The sequence below is a fragment of the Miniopterus schreibersii genome, assembly GCF_964146895.1.
Source record: "Miniopterus schreibersii genome assembly, chromosome: 17".
In the NCBI taxonomy this organism is placed as follows: Eukaryota; Metazoa; Chordata; class Mammalia; order Chiroptera; family Miniopteridae; genus Miniopterus; species Miniopterus schreibersii.
In genome coordinates this window covers 38,070,233-38,094,017 of record NC_138117.1, presented here as the reverse complement: position 1 = coordinate 38,094,017, position 23,785 = coordinate 38,070,233, and the positions used below count along the sequence as shown (strand labels likewise).

The following is a 23,785-nucleotide window of genomic DNA, read 5'->3' as shown; positions in this document are numbered from 1 at the left end:
CCTGGATCCCTGCACCATGCCTGGCACACAGTGAATGACCGTGGGATGAGTGAATGAAGTGAATGAAAGGACGTGGAAGGGAATGAGGGAGGGAGAAAGAAAGGGAGGGAGGGAGGGAGAGAGGGAGGGAGGGAGGGAGGGAGGGAGGGAGGGAGGGAGGGAGGGAGGGAGGGAGGGAGGGAGGAAGGTCCTCAAGGAGCACCCAGCTAGGTTTCCATTTTACAGATGGAAAAACTGAGTCTCTTTGATGGCATATTATTAGTTAGGGGAAAAGCTGGGACAGAAAGGCCGTCAGGCTTTCTCCTTTGACCTCACTGCCTCAAGGGACGGGGGCTCCTGCGGGTTCTTATTCCGTGACGTTTCTGAAAGCTCACTCATCATATTGTACTGGCTTCTCTCCCAGGAGCTGTGCCTGTTGACGCCTCAGTCCCGTCCCGTGCTCTCCTGCTATGGCCGCGCTTGTCCTCATGGGTATGCTGATGGCCCTGGGTGTGGGTGAGTATTGGTATTTGACACTGTATTTCTGGCTTAGTGTACAATTGCTTAACCTGAACACGGGCACGTATTGTCAAATTCCATCGGCTCTGCTCATGACTACTTTATCCCCTCGCCTAATGAATGATGGAAACGAAACATTAATGAGGAGCCATAGGTTTAAATCAACTGATCTTTCTGAGCACGCTGCATAATGCATGGGAGATGAGGTGAGATTCGGGGAAAGCAAAGGCAAGGTGGCCAGTGAGCAATCTCCCCTTCACCTGATAGCATCCCCCACCTTGTTTTGTTGATGTCCTTGGAGTGACCTTCCTGACATGCAGCCCCTCCTTTCCTCCTTTTGTAAGTATGACCAGTGTAAACACTTGCACCCCACATTCTAAACCTGGGTCCCATGCCACCCAAACCTGGTCGCTGAGCAAACTTCTTGGCGGCCTGGGATAATAACTTCAAGTTCACTTAGTGCCTTGCTTTCGAATGTGAGTCTTCGGCGCCGTCGATCTCCTTCCTCGTTTGCACAGTTGTGCAGCTCGCACACGCCCGCACGCCCTCCCTCCATCCTGCAGCGGGTTGGGCGGTAACTGAGGCCACGCTCTCCCGCATTCTTCTTTCCTTCTCATATTCAGCTGACCGCTGGCCAGCACTGTGAGGGAACGGGTCCCGTCCTCGGGGATAAACAATTTACAGTCCAGGGTGACTTTTTGCGTTGCTAATGAAAATGATATCCTGAGAGTAGGAGGAGCCTGCGGGGGGCCAGCATCCCCGATTAGCACATGGCAGTAAGGCTCGCCCCCACCCTCCGGAACAGGAGCTCAGTGACCAGCTGCACCAAGGGGCGCCTGAGAATTGCCCAGGAGCCGGCAGGGTTTCCCTGCTGCTGGAGTAACCTTAGCCGTTGGCTGATCCGCTATCGAAGTTTCTGAGGCAGTCAGGCCAGATGCGCCCCAGCAACTCCGTGGGCTCCGGGATGAGATCCCAAGTGGAACTGGGGTCCCCAGCGCCCCTCCTGCTCAGAAAGCCTGCATTATTTTCTTCACGGGCTACCACAGACTAGCACCTAGCACACGGCAGGTGCTGGGAAAAAATGCACGGGTTGAATGGACGTGTGTCCCGGTTGTGGTCCTGGCTGCCACCGCCCAGCCTCAGCCCAGCGAGCCGGCTGTGACATGTTTGTACCAATCCCATTCTCTCTCCTCCTTATCAGGGAGCCACCCTCTGGACACGCCCCACCGTCCACATGAGCTGCCTCTAGGACTCTCAAAAAATATCAGTAAGTGTTCTTTGAACTTTCCTTAGGGGACCTAGCGGGTAGAAAGTTGTCTAGGACATGGGCAGAGAAAATGACCCCTCCTGAATATACCCGAGAGCCACTCACTGCTGTGACATTTGTAGGTAAAGGGAGTCAAGTGAGATTAAAAAACCTCTCCCTCGACGGTCAGCCTTGGTGTTGGACCCACATCGGTCTCTCCTTTGAGACAAAGTACTAAAAATTCCCATCAAAAGACAAAGGTCAGCTGGGAGGGGAGCCAGGAGAAGGAAGTCAATGGTCTTCTCATGAGGGTTATAGGGCAACTAACTGTATTTCAGCTTCAAATTGGGCTCTGGACTCCCTCAGGCAGAGCAATAGGTAGATGGCATCTCATAGCTATTAGAGGAGCGCTACATTCCTTGGGGGAGGGGACATTTTCCTGGTGGCAGATTATACAGATTTCTCAGGTAGGTTCTTTTATGGCCATCGGGGAAGAACAAAGCCCATAGTGAACTAGCTGGAGGCTAGCCTGAATTCAAGGGTCACTTTCGACCTTTCAGGGAGGTGAGTCAACTGGATTATTTGTGCGTGAGCCCCTGCAATCAAAGAGCTGAGTCCCACCCAGATCCCATGACAAGTGGCCTCCCTCCAAATGTTATAACCCCCATGAGAAGTGCAATGCCCACCAGGAGGCCTTGGGTAGACCTTTAAACTCCCAGGCCACACTTGGCACATAGAAGGGTCTGGTCCAAGAAACTGTGTCAGCAGGCCATGGCCGCTGTCCCTCTTCAGTGGCAGTAGACCTGGCAGCGACCACACAGAGTCCAGGAGCCCCAGGTACCAGCTCAGGTGCAGGGAATGGGCTCAGGTGGAGCAGCCCCAGACCCTTGCTGGCCTAGAAGCTTCATTCGCCATAAGAATCAGTATCCCTGGGAACAACTTCATAGCTTCAGTTTCTAGGATGCCCAGAGGGACATGCCTAATTGCAGGAGTCATCCCCCCCAGAATTTACAGTTCATCCATAGTTCCTGCCAGCCCAGGTCCACTTTACCATCCTGGGGACTTTTTTATCATTGAGCAGTGTTGCCTGGTAACGCAGGCCCTGTTTCATCTGATCAGGTCTCCATGGCAACCTGTGCTACTAGGAAGTTAGCCCAAGGTCAAATCTCTCCTTAGAGAAAGAGGAAGGGTTTTCCTTCCTCTCCAGAGGGTGGACCGGGAAGGGGAGAAACTACTGCTCTGTAATTTGCTTTCTCTTGCTTCCACTTAGATGTCACATTCTTCAACGGGATGTTTAAAAATGTGGAAAGTGCAACCGAAATTTTTGGTAAGTTAGATCTGAAATTGCTTTTACCTCCCAGGTGTCAGAGCATGGTGCCTGTGGGGGAAACCTAAGGAAATGACCTTGGTCTCTGCCCTCTGGGCTCCCACGGCCTCCCCAGAAAGCTCCCCACAATTGTGATCCTGGCTCTGAGCAGAGAGGTGGCTCCTTTATTGCAGGCGCCTCCGAGTAACTTCATAGGTTAGTCCTGACCGCACCCTGGCCAGGAGAGGAATGGTAGCCCCATTTTACAGGCAAGAAAACTGAGTCTAAGGAAGTTAAGTGACTTGCCCAAGGCCACATGGCTAGAAGGGAAAAGTTCTCTTCTAAATCCAGAGCTTAGGCCCCCTCCACCCAAATTTTTTTATTTTCTTTCCCCAACTAATAACTATACATTAGGCCTAAGAATTTCAAAGGGCATCTAGTATTCTATTTATCAATAACATATCTATCAAGCAACTATCAATCATCACAGTGGTTCCTATAATTTGATTGCTAAAATTACTCAAAAAATATGATTATAACCTGATGGACATGAGCCGGGAGATTCTGAACTGCTATTGGATTAGACACTGCTGGGCATAAGATTGCACCTGATTTTGTACATATGATGAAGTGCAGGTGTCCTGTAAGTTTTGAATAAAAATGTGTGTTTACGTAAATACACACACACCTTAGAGTGGCTTTCCCCATCAGCGTAGAATCATTTCTTCATTGTTTTGATTAGGGTATGGAAATGAACAATGGGGAGAAATTTCGGCCAGGTAGGAAGCAACCAGAACAGTCAGGTGGAGCTGGTCCTCACCAGCAACTCTAGCTCCCCCAGCTCCCTCTCACAACCCCTGCACTTCGGTGTGGTGGGCTCATCTCACTTAGCCCTTAATGGCCCTGAGGTCAGAGAGGCAGAGAGTGGAGACGGGTGCGCATGAGGTTTAGAGACAAAACACTGGATACTGTTTTCCTGCCAGTTTTGTCTGCCAGAACATTTTTGTTTAGGGCAAGTTACCATCGCTGGTGGATGCCTCAGGTGTGGCTCTGACTTCAGTTTCCTTACCTGTGAAATGGAGGTGATAGAACAACACCTGCCTCGTGAGGTTAATACGAGGTTTTTGGGATAAGAGACAAAGTGAATGCTCTCTAAAGCATGTCAGTCTAAGTGCTATTTCAAGCACAGTCCCTGGAACATAGCAGGTGACCCCAAATTATGTCTGTACCCCTTCTCTTTCTGCACTGACTTTCAGTTCTCTAGTGCCAGTATTATATCATTGGGGATCCATTCAGCAAGCTAACAGTGACTTAAATAATATATTTAATTATCCCACATAAGCCATCTGAAGGCACTGGGACTGGTGCAGTAGCTCATTGCAGGTTTCCGAGACCAGCAGGCTCATTCTGTCTCACCCCACTGCTACCCTGGGCACATTGGTTTTTCAGCTTTATACTTGGGACCTCATGGTTGCAAACTGGTTGCTGCAGTTCCAGCCAGCATTTCCTCACCCACATTCAAGGAAGGAGAATGGTGTTGATCAAATGGATCTTCTTCCATGCCTTTATTGTTTATTAGGAAACAAATACTTTTCCAAAGCCTCCAACAGACTTTCCCTTAAGTTGTTTTGGCCAGGTCTGGGCTCCATGCTCAGCCCTAGACCATCATGGGAGCATGAGATGGGCACGACCAGCTGAGAGTGATCATGTGACATCCCAGGTACTTGCGGAGAAGGCTCACATCCTTGAGTACTGTGCAGCTTTGATGGCAAGGAAGAAGGGAGGATGACTATTAGGCGAGCAGCCAGCAGGGACCCCAGCTTATAAGCCCCCTTCACTTTCATAGTCCAGCACAGTCCTGAGTACACAGCAGGTGCTTAGTAGGCTGAGAGGCACCATCAGCACACGCTGTGGGAAGCTGGGAACGGGCCCCCTCCTCCACGCTGGCTCCCAGCGCCGCCCTGCTGTCCCCCGCAGACTGCCTGGGCTCCCACTTCACCTGGCTGCAGGCCGTCTTCACCAACTTCCCCGCGCTGCTCCAGTTCGTGAGTGGCATGCGGTGTGTGGCCGGTCTCTGTCCCCGGGACCTGGAAGACTACGGCTGCGCCTGCAGGTTTGAGATGGAAGGGCTGCCCGTGGACGAGTCTGACAGGTGAGCAGGACCCCGGGCGAGCCGGGGCAGCCTGGCTGGAGCTTGGCAGAGCGCGGGCGCAGAAAGCTCCCCAGGGGACTCAGGCGGTGTCTCAGTTCTGTCACTTACCCGCTGGGAGACTGCTTTCCTCATCTTTACATCGCAGCTACTCTGTGATCTACTCATGTCCTGGGAAGTTATCAGGATCCTGGGTTATGTCCGATATACAAATCTTTACTTTCGTTTCTCGAAGTTTGGGTCCACCTGTGGCAGAACCACCTGGATGCTCGCTCACAGGCAGAGTCCAGAGACCCATCCAGATACCTATCGACTCACCTTTAGGTAGAACCAGGGAGTCTGAATTTTACACAAGCTGTCCAGGGGGCTCTGAAGCATAACAAAACCTGAGAACTATTTGTAATTCAGGATAGTCCTGGACACCAGGGGTAAAGCAACTATGAAGGTTTCTGAGAAATTTTGAACAAGCATGTACCAAATACCAGTAAGATGTGAATGTTGTGCTTATATAAACAGGACACTACCCTTGCCTCAGAGAGGTAAGTGCCTAGTGGGAAATATAGAGAAAACATAAGTGCCCGATCAAGATGCCCCCTCCCTGCATGCAAGGGGAGCGAATTCAAGCCAGATAGCAACTTCTACCCATCAGATTGGCAATCAAATTTAAAGTCTTAGAAGCAGCAACTGTTAGCAAGGATAGCCGAGCAGACGCTGGTAGCAGGAGGGTCTATGAGGAAAATTCTACGGAATCTGTTAAGAGTTTTAAGACGTATCGCCTACGAGCCAGTAATTCCAGTCCTGTTCCTGAGGGCTCTGTGACCTGAGGCAAGTTATTTAACTTCTTGTGCTCTAGTTTCTTCATCTATAAAATGGCCCTAATAATAATGCCTACCTTATAGTTATTATTTAGGATTAAATGGCCAAATACAAGTTAAAGAGTTTGGGACGCTGCCTGGCTTACTACGTATTCAAGAGTATTAGTGATTAAGCGATAGTAAGGGTGTGGTTGGGCTGGAGCAGGAGCAGGAGTAGTGACAGTGACTAATGACGTTAGTATTCCTAGTAGCAGCGGCAGGAACAGCCACTGTGGGGCTGCAGGGGGCGGGGGGGTAGTAACAGTGCTAGTAGTAACCGTAGGCACAGTAGCTGTAGTAGTACTAATAGTGCCAGCAGTAGTAATAGCAGTAATAACACAGCAGCAGTACTAGTAGCAGCAGTAGGACTGCTAGTTGTAACCACAGCAGCAGCAGCAGCAGCAGTGTGGAAGCAAAAAATTGAACCCAGGTCTGGACTCTGCTCCAAGAACCGTGCCCCACCCCACTGGCACCCAGCGCAGTGTGAGGGCTGTGTGCTCTCATCTACAGACTCACGGAAGTGGCAAGGACCCCCCTTCGGAATCATGGGGCAGCCTTCCGTCTCCCCTGGCATGTCTCCTCCAGGACACCCTCTGTGAATGTCTCGCCTCCCAGGCACCAGGGCGACCTCTGGGCTCCCCAAACCTCTGGGCTTCCCTTTCTTGCACCTCCCACGTGGGAGGCTACGTGGACACAGCCTGTTTCCCACTCTGCTCAAGGTCCTCTAAGGACCATCTGCTCAGTAGTATCTCTGTAGGCCCAGCACGGACCACAGCACCTGGCACATAGAGCTCAATAAATTAAAGGATTGACTAGGTGGCCAACTTCCAATTGCTTTTCAGAGATGAAAAATAAATAAGTGCACTGATTAGAAAGTGATGTGTCCTTGATTGACAAGAACTAATGACTTTGGAATGAAAATACATCTCCAAATCTCTAAGAGAGGGCGCAGGTCACCTCTGGACCAAAGGGGCGGTTTCCCGCTTCTGCGACCATGAGCAATGTCCTGGAGCCAGCTCATTGACATTCAGAAAAGGGGAGGCTGCTTCTGTACAAGGCATCGTGCCAGGGCCACTTCTGGGGACGCTTTCCTTTTGGGTCCTCCCTTGTCACTTCCTTTAATTATTAAAACACCTTGCAGACTTAGAGGTCAAAGAAACGAAGCTATAATTCATCACTGTCTCTGATCCCCAAAGAATGTTCAAAGCACAGGTGGCAAGAAACTGGCAGAATTTGGGGTCACGCTCAACTTCAATTATGTTACACAGATCAGCTGATGGGTCGGGGATTTCCAAGCTCCTGGAGGACAGGTGATGGCCCCCTTGAACTTGAGCTCCAGACTGCAAAAATAATCGCTACCATTTACTGAGTGCCTACCACACGGCAGGATCCGTATAGATGATTTCTCGAACCCTCCAAATCCTTATGAGCTATGTTGTGTGAGACGAGGTCATCAGCTCCCTGTACATTCTTTCTTCTTGCCATTGGTCTCTGCTGACCTCCTGCGTGCCGGTGTCAGCCACGCTCTGAGGTCAACCTGGGCTTTGGCAAGTTACAGAGGCCCCTGTGTCTCAGTCCCCGCAAATGTAAAGGCTCATAATAATAACAGCACTTGCTGCATAAGCAATATAATTCAAATATTGTGTGGGTGTGTGTATGTATGTGTGTAAGTGTGCTGAGCATCTGAAACTGACCACCGCCAGGAAGCATCTGGAGACATGGGGCAATCGCAGGCTGCCTGCCTCCCTCTTGACCCTCCCCCCCCACACTCTTACCCTGACCCTCCCCCACACTCTTACCCTCCCCCTCCCCCACACTCTTACCCTGACCCTCCCCCACACACACTCTTACCCTGACCCTCCCCCACACTCTTATCCTCACCCTCCCCCACACTCTTACCCTAACCTCCCCCACACTCTTACCCTAACCTTCCCCCACACTCTCATCCTGACCCCCTCCATCCGCCCCAGCTGCTGCTTCCAGCACCGAAGGTGCTATGAGGAGGCTGCTGAGATGGACTGTCTCCAAGACTCCACAAAGATTAGCACAGATGTCAACTGCTCCAGCAAGAAGATCACGTGTGGTGAGCATCTCCAGGTGTCCCCGGGGCAGCGGGGGGCTCAGAGGCCCCAGGCTGGACCAGACCAAGGGCTCCCAGGGTTCATGTTCATCGTTATCACCATTGGCATCATTGGCATCTATACTTAGAGCCCCACGAGGGCCAGTTCTATGGCATCTATACCTCACACAGTAGATGCACAATAAATGCTTTTTGACACAATAGTCAATCAGCAGATTATCTAATTTATAGTTTTTATATGTGTAGCAACCCTGGGAACTTGGGAAGGGGAAGTAATTTGCTATTTGTGTATCATGAGACATTGGGGCAATTATTACCTCCTCTGAACCTCAAAATGGGGAGAAAATCTGCCTCAGAGAGTTGTTATGAAAATTAAATAATGCTCACAGGGCAATTAGCCTGGAGACTGGTGTACGCTAAGAACACAGTGGAGGGAGAAGCCGCACTGGATGAAGGCTGTGGTGTTCATTGTAAGAATCAGCTGTCCACCTTGCGCGCTGTGCAACTCCAGGAATTTTATTTCATGTCTCTGGGCAGAAGGAGCAGACTAGGCAAAGGCATAGAGAGAAGAAGAGCAGGCACATTGGCGGTGCCACCTTGGAGCCGCCCTTTATAAGTGCCTACTGTGTACCGTATGCTTTATACACAGCAACTCAGATCTTTAAAGAACCTGTCAGATGGAGGTCATTATTCCCAGAGAAATTAAATGACTTGTTCAGAGTTACGTAGCCACTAAGTGGCAGAGCCAGGGTTTGACTCCAGGTGAGACCGACTCCACAGTCCAGGTGACAAGGATCAGCTGGAGTAAGGAGCTTCCAGAAAGCGGCGAGCAGAGGCATGGGAGTGAACCACCAGGCGAGGCACACGGTGAACACTGAAAGCACTACTCATTCATTCACTCACTCATTCACTCATTCAACAGATATGACCGAGCACCTACACCAAGTCCAAGACAAGTGTCCAGGTGTTAGGGACATCCTGACATTCTGGAATTTTGTCATGGTTGTCAGACTCTGAAAATACCAAAAACAAATGATACGGTCTATTAGATAGTCAAAGGAGCTGTGGAGGACAATAAATCAGGGAGAGGCACAGGGAGGCTGGGGTGGGGCACCTATTTAAATAGGAAGGTCAAGAGAAGCCTCCCAGAGAAGGTGACAGTTGAGCAAAGACAGAGAAGAGGCATATCCGGGAGAAGAGCCGAGTAGGTGGACGAAACAGCAAGTGTGGGCATGTGGACCCGAGGCTCCAGGTGCCTGGGGTGTGAGAAACAGGAGGCCGGTGAGGCCGGAGGGGTTGGTGAGGGAGAGGATGAGGTCTGAGGAGCGGGACCCGCGGCGTTTACTTTGAGTTGGGAGGCTCTGAACACAGAAAGCACGTGGTGTGATGGGGTGGGACCTGAGTTTTCAGAGAGCTGTTCTGGCTCCTGTGAGAACAGACTGATCAGCAGGGGCGGAGGCAGGGAGAGTAGTTACGAGCCACTGATGTAACCCATGCCACAGGTGATGGGGTGGCCCAGGAGAGTGAAGCGGAGATGGGGACACCTGGGCAGACCCTAAATAGTTTCATTGAAAGCAGAGCCCATAAAATCGTGCTGATGTGACAGTAAAGGAGGGTGCATGGGCCCAGACTGGACCCACACAGCTGAACAGATGGAACAAGAGATGAGGTCACTTGTAAGAGGCGTGGGGCTTGGCGAGGCAAGTCACGAGCTCAGCTTTGGCATTTGCGTTACCTCTTGGGATTCCCAGTGAGCTCTTCCAGCCGGCTCTGCCCTTGCTGTGTGCACAGAGTCCAGGGACCCTTGCGAGCACCTGCTATGCACCTGCGACAAGGCTGCCATAGAGTGCCTGGCCCAGTCCACCATCAACTCCTCCCTGAACCTGCTGGACACCTCCTTCTGCCTGGCTCTGCCTCCAGGTAGGAGGAACCTGGCCCTGCATCCTTGGTGGGCTGATGGTTGGGGCGAGAGCTAGTGTGGGACCCTGGTGTGGGTGCCTGTATCTTCAGATGCCAAATCCAGCACCTTCTCTCATTCCACACACTTACTGCTCTACATGGGTTTTCTTTGCAGAGACAACCAGCAGGGAGGAGCTGACGGCCCTTCTGCCCAAAGGTAGGCCCCCTAGGGAAGCTGCTCTTACTCGGACCTGAGGGGCCAGACTACGATGGGAGCTGGGGGACACACATGCAACTGATGCCTGTTATTCCCTGTTCACCAAAGTTCCCACGACCTCTCGGGCCCAACACCATGGCTACCTGGGGGTGGGAAGTTCAAGGTGTACCTCCGCAGAGCATCCCGTCTCCTGAGCTGGGTCTCTCTCAGAAGTAATCTTGCAGTGTTTGGTAAAGAGGGAGTTGGTGTGTGTGTGTGTGTGTGTGTGTGTGTGTGTGTGTGTGTGTGTGTGGTGGATTTCCGAGTGTATGCGGGTGTGATATAGTGTGTGCATGAGGGAGTGCGTGTGGGGTGTGCATGTGGGTGTGTGTGTGTATGCATGTGCATGGGTGTGTGCATGTGCATGGGGGAATGAGTGTGGTGTGTGTGTGTGCATGGGGGAGTGTGTGCAGGATGCGTGTGTTGCATCTCCAGGTATCCTCTGGGTCCAGCATTCTTTCTTCTCTGCCATCCTGCCTCTCCTTAGAAGAGAGGCCTTCTCAAGTAAGGATACAACACTCCACAGCCACAATCCTTCAGGGTTTACAGCGTTTTCATTGTCACAGCCTGTGTTCAATAGTGTCACCTTCTCCACCAGAATCCAGGACAACCTGGAATCCCTCCTGAGCTGGGCCTGGTTGGGGACCCCTGCATTCTGGGAGGTGCACTAGAGGCAGGGAATCCTAAGCCAGGAGGAACTGCCCTTCTCTGGCAGCACCTTGCACAGTCCCTCTTCCCTTCGTCCCACAGTCCCCACCCAGCCTGATCTTGGTTGAGACCCTTAAGACTTGGTGTTCACACTGTGGCCATCACTCATTGCTGTTGGGGACTCCCTCTTTTTCAGTGGAACCTGTGGAGCCCACGGACGCCAGCCTGGTGGCCCTCTCAGGAGAAGGTGAGCTCAGAGGGATAGACGTGCCACCCAAATGCCCACATTTTGATTGTAGCATTAGTCTCCTTGCTGGAATTACTTCCCCTCAAATGCCCCCTGCCTTGGCCTGCAATGGATCAGCTTCAAGTCCGTTCAAAAACAAATCCCAGTGCCTCCTGACTATAAATCTCTACTTGCTCAGCTTTCTCCCAGGCTCCTTGCAACCTCAGTAGGGTTGTCAGGTAAAATGCAGAACTCTCACCCTTCACCATCTGAAGTTGAACTTCGGATGAACAGCAAATAACTTTTGAGCATAAGTGTGTCCCATGCAAATTCTGGGACATACTTATACTAAAAAAGTGTTTGTTACTCATCTGAAATCCAAATTCAGCTGGGCATCCTGGGCAACCCTACACCTCAGAGAGATCACCACACACAACCATCTCCCTAAGAGTTTGTCTGTCTCTCTCCTCTGCTGCTGCTGCTGCTGCTACAGGAAGGATAGAAGCAGAGACTTGTGGTGTGGTCCCCTCCCCCAGCCATTCCACGTCCAAGGGCATCTCATCCTACACGGCTCCCAGACAGCCTGTGCCTTGGGGGCCCCAGGCCTAGAGAAGAGAGGAAATGGCAGCCAGGCCACAGAAAGCTTCACCATCTGCCCAGCCCAGGCACTAACCACACCCAGTGACTTCCATTCTAAAGGAAATGCTGCAGATTTCGAGGCCCCATCCCACAATCCCAAAATAATCCCCAACCCGTACATTTTCCATTGTCTTTAGCCCAAACCACCATCACCTTGTGGAGTGAACCTGGGAAACATGCAAAGGAAACAAGGTTCCTCAAGGAGTCTAGAGTTTAACTGGAGAAAACGGATACACACACCTTCGCCCCTGCAACTCACGCGCACTCACACCCATGACCAGGACAGTGCACACCAGTGCCCTCCAGGGAGGCCTGTCAGGGCTCAACCACACAGGTGCAGGCGCAGCTCAGGAGGAAAAGCTGTAGGGCTTGTAAGTGTTGTCACCATCATGTGATGAAGCATTTATGTGTTGGAGTTGAGCAGATTTGGGATAGAATCCTGCCTCTCCCATTTTCATCTGTGACTTTGGGAGAATGGTTTAACCTCTCCAAGCTCCAATGTCTTTATTAGCATAAAGCAGGGGTCAAAAAACTTTCTGTAAAGAGCAAGATAGTAAATGTTTTAGACATAGGATCTCTGCCACAGCTGCTCAACTCTGCCATTGCAGGGGAAAGCAGCCATGGACAATAGGTCACCTCGTGGTTGAGGTGACGTATTGTCCATGGCTGCGGCTCTGTGCCAATAAAACTTTATTTACAAAAATAGGCCGAGGGCCAGACCCCAGTTTACCAACCCCTGGAAAGGGATGATTATATCTGCCTTTCAGGGTGGCAGAGGATTCAATGAGAGAGAGTGTGGAAAGATTCTGGGCCAGCATCTTCTTCCAGAAATTCTAGAGGGACTGTACAAAACAGCACATACCATTGAATCACATGCAGGACACTAGACAACTAGCTTAAAATAAATAACCTCATTTAATGCTCACATAACCTCATGAAGTAATTGCTGTAACCTTCATACTGAGATGGTATGTTGAGATGGAGAAAGAAGTTGCCCAAGCTGAGTGGTAAGGCTGGGATTGAGGCCTCTGATGTGTCCTTCCTTACTTCTAGAATGAACTCCCACTTAAGCTGCCTTCCCACAAGGACCTGATCCAATCAGGGTCAATACTGGCTCTTTCTGCTTTTTGCTGGTGTCTTTGCCTGAACACAGGACTGACACTAATCTGGCCCCTCGTCCACTGAATTGTAACTGACTTGAGCACCAATGTGCAGACACACCCACTGCACAATCAGATTGCCACGACCCTTCACTCAGTAGCCTCAGCTCCCAAACCCATTTTATTTACAGGTGATCTGGCCCAGCTAAGGTGCTGAGCTGGACTGATAATTGATCATTGATTGATAATTGGGTGATTTTTCTTCACAGTGTCTGCTGATACCAGAGCTGACCAGCTGACCACTCTCTCCAGGACAAGTCAACTGACCACTCTCTCCAAGACAAGTAAGCAGAGGGGCCTTCAGAGGCCAGCATGGAGTCCAGTAGAGAAATTCCATCTATATAAATATTTGCGTTCAGTTCGGTGACCACTTTTTGATGGGGCCCAGAGGAAATATTATTATAACATTTTGCAGATAGTGTAGGAAACTGAGGCTCTGAGGGGGTGGGTGGTTTAAAAGTTCCAAATTACTCAGCAAGTGATTAGTTGGACTGGTCGCTAACCCCAGGTTTGAGGCTGTAAGGCCTTTCTTTCTATTATATGACAGTGACTGACATAGAGCAACCCTTACCTAAAAATACCTAAGCCAAGAAGTCATAGGAAGAATTAGCCTAACCATTTACTTTGCTTGTGGTGATTAATGACCATGGATGCTTTATTAATAAGTATAAATCACTGATAATGACTGTTATTTACGCATTACTAAGAAAGGTTAAAGGGCGGTGACATTGTTGAGGACCTCGATGGGCTAGCAGGTTTCTAAGCCCCTTCCTGATTCTCCCCTGGTGCTGGGAGCCCACTATTGCCCCCACTTTACTGGTGAAGGAGAAGCTCCAAGAGGTAGAGTCACTTGCCTGGGGTAGTTCAGTGTAGGTTCCTTTACTTCTGAATCTATACATTTCTGTCTTTGAAGAGAACCATCTGCCCCACCGTAGAACTATTAAGAGTCTCTTTGCTGGAGCATTTGTGTCTCCAAGACTGACTGTCTAAGCCTAATGTTCACATCAAACCACCATGATCTTGATCTCTGACACAGAATTTCAGGCAGTTCCTTCCTTTCTAAAGCATTTTGGAGTGACAATCTCTGGCTCTTTGTGGTTCAGCCAGCAGTGAAATCGTAGCCTAGCACAGTGGTTCAAGGGTCAGCTTTAGCAGGTGACCTGGGTTTGCATTCTGCCACTTTCTAGCCCTGTGACCTTAAAGGGGGGACCTCACTTTTCTGTGTGTCACCTTTCTCATCACTGAATGAGGGTGGGCATTATAGTAACTCATGGGGTTGTTACGAAGTTAATCTGAGCAAAGCACTTGGTGCTGTACCTGGCATGTGGTAAGCCTTAGTCTGTTCAGGCTGCTGTAACAAAGTGCCACAGACTGAGTGGTGTATAAACAGCAGAAATTGATTTCTCACAGTGGTGGAGGCTGGAAGTCTGAGATCGAGGCACTGGCAGATCCTGTGTCTGGTGAGGGCCTCTTCCTGACTCATAGACAGCCAGCTGTCTTCCTGCTGTGTCCTCACATGGTGGAAGGGACCAGGGAGCTCTTTATAGGGCACTCATTCCATTCATGAGGGCTCCACCCTCATGACCTAGTCACCTTCCAAAGGCCCCACCTCCTAACACCACCCCATTGGGGGCTAAGATTCCAACATGTGAACCTGGGAAGACGCAAACACTTGGTCTGTAGCATAGTACGAGCTTCACTACTGTTAAAAACTAACAAACTCATTTCACAGAGAAGCAGAGGCTCAGCAGCCTTCCTGGAACCACATGGCGAGCAAAGGGACTCACAGTTCTTCTGCCACATTCTTCCCTCTTTAAATAATATGGTTTCAACAGGTTCACCTGCAGCTGATTTTCCAGCAAGCCTGAGGAGGGGGGCGGTGTCAGGGTCTCTTTTTGACTCAGTGGTAACTGCCCAACACCAGGTCTCCTGGGAAGCCAGCAGGGGCCGAGCAGAGACCACATGGCTCCCCTGTGCCCGGTGGATGGAGCTGCCTCGAGAACAAGGTGTGGCAGGCTGGGGTTGACACTCACCCTGTCTCTCTTTCTTGGGAGCAGAACTGCAAGACCAGGAAGGCACAGAAACCGTGAGGACCACAACCCCTCCAGGTGAGCACCCTTGGCTTCTCCTGCCTTTGACTATGTCGTTGCCCCCTATACATTTATTAACTCGGGCGTGTTACAAAGAAGCCTGGGAGAAGAGACACCAAACTCAAAATGGAAGAAATCAGGAAGCCAGTTTACTTTTAGAGCCCCCGAAAAGTGGACAAATGAAATTAAATGTTGATCCATTCACAGAAAGAAATGGAAGCTTAGCTGTTAAGGAGATGCTTTTTTAAAAAATATAGAAAGTTCTATTTTGTTTTCTGTTTACATCACCTGCAATTTCACATTATAAAGTAGCCACTTTTAATACTTGAAGATGCTTTCTTCCAGTCTCCCCATGCATATCTACGACGACACCCAAGAGTCACCCAGCCCTCAGAACGGAGCTGGGGCAGCAGGTGGGTGGGGCCCAGCCACCGGACCAGCCTGGGCTGGAGGTGCAGCCTGTGGGCTGCGGACGGGGCTGCCTCCAGCTCAGACGGCAGGTGGGGCTGACTGACAGCGAGAGCACAGGGGAGCCTGTGTGAGGGAGCAGGGCCAGGCCACGCAGCCTTGCTGGCCACGGTGGGAACCCCCCGCTTAATTCTGAGCATGAGGAGAAGCTGCTGTGGTGTTTTGAGGGGTTTGAACCGTTTGCTTGCCTACAGGATTGTGGGCCACGCATCAGTTTAATTTCCCGTCATTCTTGTCTCTTCACTTGTTAACGCTGCGATGGGGCCCCACTTGGCAGGCATATGAGAGTGACCAGGACGCAAAGGCAGGCCTGAGCGGTGACAGTTCTCACCCACGGGACGTCATCCGAGCGTCTAGCCAGGCTCCTGACAGTTTCAAGGTTATCATAGAAAACTGGGGATCCACGTGCCATTCCTGGATCCCTGAGACTCCGCTCTGACGTCTGCAATCCCAGTCTGGGGACACTGTCCTGCTCTGAAATGCCTGCCTGCCTTTGGCCTTGACCTTGTATTGCCTGCACTCTCTCCTCAGATCCCTTTTTGAGTATGGACTGAAAAGTTGTGCATTTTCAGGATCTGCAGAGATTGCTGCCACAGCTGGAGGAGTTCCCGGCATGAAATCTTTGGGGTTGGCTGTGTCACCTGTCAAAAGCAGTCCCGAGGAGACGACTGGAAAAGGTGAGCAGAAGCAGGCAGCCAGGTGTCTGTCTCCTCCCGGCCTTGAGATCCTTTGGTTAGGTGGTTAAAAAGCCACTGTATCCCACTGAGACCTTGTCATGTAGCTGCGACGGGAAGGTGCTGTCCCCTTGCAGATGAGAGACTCACAGAGGATGGACTGTCCTGCAGGCACCCAGCGCTGGGGGGCAGGGAGGGGAACCCCTGGCCCATGCTCTTGCCGCTCCCACTGGCCAGAAGGAAAGAATGAAACTCGTGGGCCTTATAATCCTCTCCTTGGCTCTCCTCCTTTGGGTGCCTGACCAAAGCCCTGCACCTGCAGGGAGCCGCAGGCAGGGGACTCGGAGGGGGACGCTGGTGCTACCGGGCAGCCGCCCACCACGCGGGAAGCAGAGCTGCGCACGCAGCCGCGTGAGAGGGAGGCGGGCGGGGGCTCCCGGGAACCCTGGCCTCCTAGTGCTCACCAAACCTACGAAGGCAGGGTCTGCCCAGCGCAGGAGGGGGGATAGGGTGAAGATGGGGGCGGGGGGGGGAGAGAATCAAGGTTCTGAAAGACAGGCCCCCAGGTGCGCTGACCTGCTGGAGCCAGTCAGCTAAGGGGACAGCCGGGTCCTGCCCGTCCCTCTACTCAGTAGTAAAATGTGGCCCAAAGAGCATCTTCTGTCCTGACGAGTCCTGGCGCCTGAGCGGGATGTAACAAGGAGCCTGGGCGAGCAGACAGCTCAGAGAGAAAGACAGCTCAGCCCAGAAGGGGACTGGTCACAGAACAGTACCCCAGAGTGGGGGTGGGAGGCAGAGGACATGGGCTCCTGGTATGACCCGTGGACATTTGGACCCTGCCCTCCTGGGAGCGCAGTCCTGACATGCCTGGCTCTCCTGGGTCCTCGTTTCCCATCAGCTTGTGACAGGTTCACCTTCCTGCACCTGGGAAGTGGGGACAACACACAGGTGATGCCACAGCTGGGAGAGATGCTCTTCTGTCTGACATCCCGGTGCCCGGAGGAGTTTGAGTCCTACGGCTGCTACTGTGGGCAAGAAGGACGAGGGGAACCAAGGGACACCCTGGACAGGTAGGGATGCGCAAGGGTGGCAGGCCGGTGGCACCAATGCTGCCTGCAGTGAGAGGTGACAACCCTCCTCTACCTGGGCCGTCACTCTAGGTTCACAAAGAGCTTGTTGCCTGCATCACCTCACTCAGGAGGCTCATCGCCATCGCAGGCCCATTTCTCAGGTGGGCAGCTGAGGCTCAGCCTTGTCTGAGGCCATTCATGTGTGAAGGGCAGAGCCCATAGATCTAGACCATTGGGTGTGGGAGCCTGGAGCCCCACCACAAACACTTCCCAGCGCCCTAAGAGGGTCACTCAGAGGGACCCCAGACCTGCCCGTTTGCAGTGAGCGACACAGACGATTGGGTTCTCCGCTGCTCTGCTCTGCCAGAGACCACTTTGAAATTAGCTTCCCAACAACTTTTAAGTGTCACCGGTAAATTTTATATCTGAATTTCATGTTTACCACCTGGGAGGAATTGCACTGGCCTCAGGCACCCATGAGTTGATTCGCTCAGGGGTGCGTGCGTTCGGCCCACACTTCTTGAGCTTTCGCTCTGCGCCAGCCACTGCGCTCGGTGGCGGCAGTTCAACCGGACGAGCAGATCAGACCACCCGTGTCCAAGGGGACCCGCGCAGTGAAAGAGACGGGCAATTTTACAGAAACCCCACCGGGTGTCATCAGTGCGTCAGGAGAGACGCAGGAAGCGGAGAACTCAACCTGCAGATGAGTTTGAGGAATATTCTGAGATCAGCAGTGAGGCTGGAAGACGGGTCGCAGGTGGACACGGCCCGTCCACAGCCGGTTGAGAGCTCCGCGTTGAAAAGGCCTGTGACCGCCTCGGATGCTGTGTTTCCCAAAGAAATCAACAGCTAGAGCTGAACTTAGAAAGAAAGAAAAGACGAGTCTTGCTGTGGTTAATACAGTTAACACGAAGGGCAGGGTTAGGGCAGGCAGCCGGGGCGTTACCGAGGTCAGAGGGGGTGTGATGGGTGCATCGCTCACCCACCCCACCCCCGCCTCCACCCTGGCTTTTCTCCCATTTCTACTGCACAGTCATCCTGACCCTTCAAAACGTCCCTCCCGCCGGGTGACACTAAGGAATTTTTGATTCTAGCAAAGTGTACAGCACTCTGTGGAATCATAAGCATGTCTACACATGAAATTTGGAAATAAGCCCTTTACTCTCCACGACAGAGAACACTGTATCGTCCTGCGTCCCTAGCACCTCTGAGATTAGGCAGGGGACAGAAAGCTGGGCAGCAGCCGTGCCGAGCCCTGTGGAATCCCACGGACAGAAAGCGGGGATGTTTTTGAAGATGTTCCCTGACCACTGAGCCTACTGCACAAAAATATGAGCTTTGACCAGGCAGGCAGGTAAGTTACGATGGGGCTTCCTTGACGCCCATGGGGAAGCAACGGAAAAACTGAGAGCCACAGCCTTGGCCGAGGAAGAGCTGGCCAAACGGGTACCATTTTCTGCAAGGGTGTCTCTTCAAAACCATGCATCCTTTACTTTCTGGGCAACTTGAATGATTTTCAAGGATATTTCTGATCATACGTGATTTCGGGTTCACTCACTGACTTTAGATTTTAACTATTGTACTAACTCTCCATGGGCACCCGCCCCAGCCAGATGCGCACACGAGACAGCGAGGCTCTGTGGGAGTAACAGCTGAGCTGACGCCCACCTGCGGCCACTGGCTGATGTGACGCGTGAGGTGGGGGCTGCCTCCCCTTGCCAGCAGCACGGAAAGGCTCGTGAAGCTGACACTTGGCTGAGCACACCTGCTGTCAAAAAGCTGCAATCTCTGAGTGACCCCTGCTCCGCTGGGTCTCCAGGATGGAGTGAGACATAAAGGAGGGGAAGGGCTGAGAAGGGAGGCTGTAGGGAGCAGTTGTAGCCCCTTGTTGGGCAGGGCCATCAGGAGTCCTCGGATGTCCCTCTGGCTGAGGGGACACTGGAGATTGAAGCTTTATCAGGCCAGATGGGTGGGTCTCCGAAGCAAGACACTGACTGACTCATTCCCATGTTTACTGAGGTCTCACTCTATGCCAGTCACTTTTCCAGATATAGTTCTTTATGCTCAAGGCTGGGGAGCAAGTGGGGTGCTCTGTGGATGTGGGAGTAACTGTTCTATTATGTAAAAGGTTGGAGGGAGCAAGGTCACTGTAGTCCCCACTAAAAACAGTGCCCATCCTCAAGACCCTTTGTTTCCATCTGTTGGAAAATTATCGTAATAAACATGCGAATCATTCATCTTTGCAGTCAACAGAATCATAAACCACAGAACAAGAATTTTTAAAGTGAGATGTGTACAGTGTGACGCCACTCTAGATGTGGCGTCCCTGTGCAGGGCACAGCCTGGACAGCCATGCACGGGGGGCTTGGCATGCGCATGAATCAGGCCCTGCACGCTGGCCAGGGGGCGCGGGGTGCAGGGGAAGCAGCCGAGGGAGTTCCTGGGCAGCTGGGAGCCCTGGAGTGAAGGCGTTGCCTTGGTCGCAGGTGCTGCTGGTCCCACCACTGCTGCCTGCAGCAGGCGAGGCGGCTGGGCTGCCTGCTCGGGAGGCTTCCTCGGTCGCCCGTCGTGTGCACGGACGGGACTCCCCAGTGTAAGTGTGTGGGCCTCCCAGTGTTATGCTTTCATTCGGGTGAGTGTCGCGTCCACAGCTCCCGGGTGTAGACACTTTCCCCAGCCCCTCTTCGTCGGTCATGTGACCTAACAAGCCTCTTCACTTTGAGGTGCACGTTAGACCCCCTGTTCCACTCAGGAGGAGATGCCAGTCGGAGAGGCTGCCAGCTGCCGGAGGGCACAGGGCAGGGCAGGGCAGACCGGGGAGTTACAGAAGCCCGTGTGTGTGGCGCGCTCACCACGTGCTGTTTGTGCTAAGCTCTTGCTGTGTTAGCGCAGCTCATCCTCACAACCATCAAGGACAGAGCACTGGGGTCTCCCCAGGTTAGAGGCGGGGCGCAGGTCCAAGGTCACACAGGCAGAAGGCAGTGACAGGGCTGGGATCAGGACCGCAAAACCCCACTGCCTCAGACCTCGAACTGAGCCTTCACCATGCGGGTGGGCCTCTTCTCCTAAGAAGTAGACCCCTTTTCCCCAGTGAGATTCTGAGGGGCCCCATAAGGAAGACAGTGGCCCTGGCTGAAGGGCTGGGTGGGCCCGCAGCTCCATCTCTCTCTGTCCTGGAGGCTGGAGGCTCCTCTGTGGCCCTTCAGGGCCTCAGGCAGGACGGCTGGAAACTGCCCCACCCCTGGACATCATCACCCAGAGCAAATAAACTTGCTTTAGCACTCGAGATATGGACATTCTCTGGCTCCATTTCCTCACCCACATCAGTGGATGCATTTCCCAGATGCTTTGCGGCTTAAAGGAAGTGCTCCTGGTAGCATTTCCCAAGAGCCCAGGGAAGGTTGCTCTCCTCTGTGTTCTCCTCTGGGGAAACCACTGGCGCAGGCAGTCCCCTCCCCCTTCCTTCCTCTGCACGTTGCACGCACCTCCATGCCGTGCTGCCTTGGTGGATCATGCGTGGCCCTCACTTCCCGAGAGCTCCGTGCTTACGTGTCGCTGATCATCCCTCCATCCATCCATCCATCCATCCATCCATCCATCCATCCATCCACTCATTCCTTCAACTTTCTACTTATCCACCAAACCTTCATCAGGAACTAGAAAAACAGTGAGCATGCATGAACCCTGCCTCAAACCCGAGCCTGGAGGGAGGGCACAAGCCAGCGACTTTCATAATCTTGTGTCCTAAATGCTAACAGGTTGCCTGGAGTCTGGGACGTGGGTAAAGGGGGTGGGGCCTGCAGAGTATGGCGGTGAGGATGGGAGGACTTGGGGGCAGTCAGCAGAGGCAGCGAGGTGAGACCTGAACGGGTTTCCGGATTTCCCAAGAAAAGGAAAAAGAGGAAAACTGCGGCATTTTGGGGACACCTGGCAGTGTAGGGTCAACATATGGTCCTGTATGGCCAGCAGGGACAGTGGGGGGGGGGGGGGGGGGAGACTGCTGAAGTGCAAGGTGAGGCCGGGAGACAGACCAGTACCAGATCATGAACCCAAGACTGACACACTGACACTTTGTCCTGTGGGAGACCAGGGGGCCAGGGGTGGGTTGAGAGCCCATGAGTGACAGGACCAGATTATTGTTGTCGTGTGATGGAATCACGCTGTGAGGTCTCCCCCGCCCCTCTGGTCTCACAGGATCTAGGAACACTGCATTAGAGGTTGAGCTCAATGTCCTGTACCTGGTGCAGGTGACAGGTGATGAGAGGAGGGCATCCCAGAGCCTGCTCTGTGCTTTCTGACACTGGGCTCGGGCTGAGGGTCCGAGTTGCTCCGGGAAGCAGGCTTGTGTGTGTCCACTCTGCTCTTCTCCTGCTGCTGAGAGACATGTGTGCCGGGCTGATGTGAAGGCCAGAGTCTGGGATCCGGAGGGTTGGTGTAGTGAGAAAAAACCTGGTTGACCTGGTGGTGACTACTTCATGGTAGGATCAGACGAACGAATGCAACAGACCAGATACGTCTTTGAAAGCCACAGTAACATTTGCAGAATGCTTCTCTCTGTCTAAGCACGTGGAAACACGTGACCTCATGTCGCACAGGTGCTATCCAACCACACCCACAGCATGCAACTAAAACATGCAAGAAATACAGTAGGGTTGCCAGGCCTAGCAAATAAAAATACAAGCAGAAAAAAAAAAGAAAAAACAATCTGTTGTGATAGAGCCGTAAGGTGGGATTCATTTGAGGTAAGCCTGCAGGGAAGGTACTGCATTTAGCTTGGCGACTGGAGGAAGCTTCTGGGGAGGGGATGTCAAGGGGAGTCTTGACCAAATATGAGTTAATCAGAAGAAAGCTGAGGATATTTCCAGTAGTGGAACCAGTGTATGCTGGACACCCAGAGGTTCCAGATGGGGGTGGGAGGCCAGGGCTGAAGGGGCGGTCAGGCCCCCTGGAGGGCTCCACGTTCATGGGACCGTGTCTCACAGCTGCTACTATGTTCTCCCCTCGAAGGTGTGGGGCAGAGCCTGTGCGCGAAGCTGCTCTGTGCCTGTGAGCAGACGGTGGCCGAGTGTATGGCCTCGGCCTTCTTTAACCAGAGCCTCAAGTCGTCGGGCGGACAGGAGTGCGAGGGCAGCCGGCGCCCCTGCGAGGACGGCATGCCAGGGCCTTGGGAGCCCTCCCTCGGCTCCAGCTCCGAGGAGAACAGCGAGGAGGCCGTGCCCCACACCGTACACCTGAGAACCAGGAGATTTCTCGGGAGGTCACTTGGTCGCATGGGGGCCAGGCCACAACGTGGCCCCAGATAGAGCCCAAGAGAATGACAGGCACACCCTGCTGCTCTGTTTCTCCCGTTAGGGTAACCTCTTTGGGCCTCTGTCTTCCCCTCCGTCCTCTGAGCAGAGTCTCAAAGGGGAAGAGGCAGCGAGGCCCGGGCACTGTCACGCTTGTCAGCTCACCTCTGAATGTGCGTCTGGAGAAGGCGGACCAGGTGTGGTTCCAAGCTTCCTGCGGTGCACTGCGGAGGCTCAATAAATATGCTAATCGGTTTGTTTCCCCCTTGGTTTTGTGTGCTTTTGTGAAATGTAGATACTGGTACAAAGGTGAGATGTAGAAATGATGAAGGGAAAAATGTCTCTACTCCTTAATCACCGGAAGCTAATTTTCTTCTATTAAAAATAGAAGGGAGAATATGTAGTCAGTCTTTTGAGATCACCTGAGTCACCCATAACCCACCAAAGATGTGCCAAGGGCTGAGGGGTAGCTATTGGTTTGTGCCCTAAAAATACACCTGTCATTCTAGTTACTAGGAGAGTGGCCATGTGCCACCCCACCTTGATGAAGAATTGCTGCTCAGCCTGTCTTGGGTCCTGGACTTGTTTTTTAAAAGTGAGGTTTTATGCCAGCGAGTGGAAGGTCAGGGAATGCAGATGCTGCTCTGACACACAGATTTGTGTTATAGTAATTGAAAAAAATGAACTATATCCACTCACCCACTCACCCACCAGTTGAGATTTATTCTGTACCAAGCAAAAGGCATCCCATCTTTAAAAATCCCTCCCCTGACTCATTACACAAGACGGGGGAAATTTGAAATGATATTATCTAATGCTTCTAGATTAAGTCTTGTCCTTAAATGTCAGACTAGGTGGTGCTTTGTCGGACATCTTTTTCCAGCTCCACGTCTCCTGGTCCCACATCTTACTGCAGGCACTGCTGTGACACCCAGCTCCACACAGGCTGACGCGCTGCATCCCCGGAGGTGGGTCTGGCGAGGCCTGCCTCTGTAGTCCCACACTTCCTACCTGACACAGGTCTTCTCTGATGGGGCGTGGGGCCCCTTGGAAAGGGCTCTGCACTCAAGCCACACAATCCAGAAATGTGGGGGTGTTCATGCCAACGGGGTCTTGACCATGAATAGAAGCCACAGGACACGTGCTCCCCTGACTTCCGTCGCCTGGGTGGACGGTTCTGATTTCCTCATGAGAAGCCTTAGACTGTTGAGGAGGCTGGATCTGCAGCCACCCA

General features: G+C 52.4%; 1 protein-coding gene across 1 annotated transcript; it reads left to right on the top strand.

Annotated features, from left to right (window-relative positions):
• Positions 1-449: 449 nt before the first annotated feature.
• Positions 450-22,566, top strand: OC90 (otoconin 90; the record flags this gene model as incomplete). The annotated part of the gene is made up of 14 exons (XM_081116499.1): positions 450-495; positions 1,700-1,765; positions 3,015-3,071; positions 5,028-5,202; positions 8,024-8,136; positions 9,925-10,053; positions 10,208-10,249; positions 11,133-11,183; positions 13,171-13,245; positions 15,016-15,069; positions 16,092-16,196; positions 17,092-17,263; positions 19,750-19,856; positions 22,271-22,566. 14 exons carry the CDS (start codon positions 450-452, stop codon positions 22,564-22,566), a joined length of 1,488 nt encoding a protein of 495 aa, XP_080972625.1.
• Positions 22,567-23,785: the final 1,219 nt, after the last annotated feature.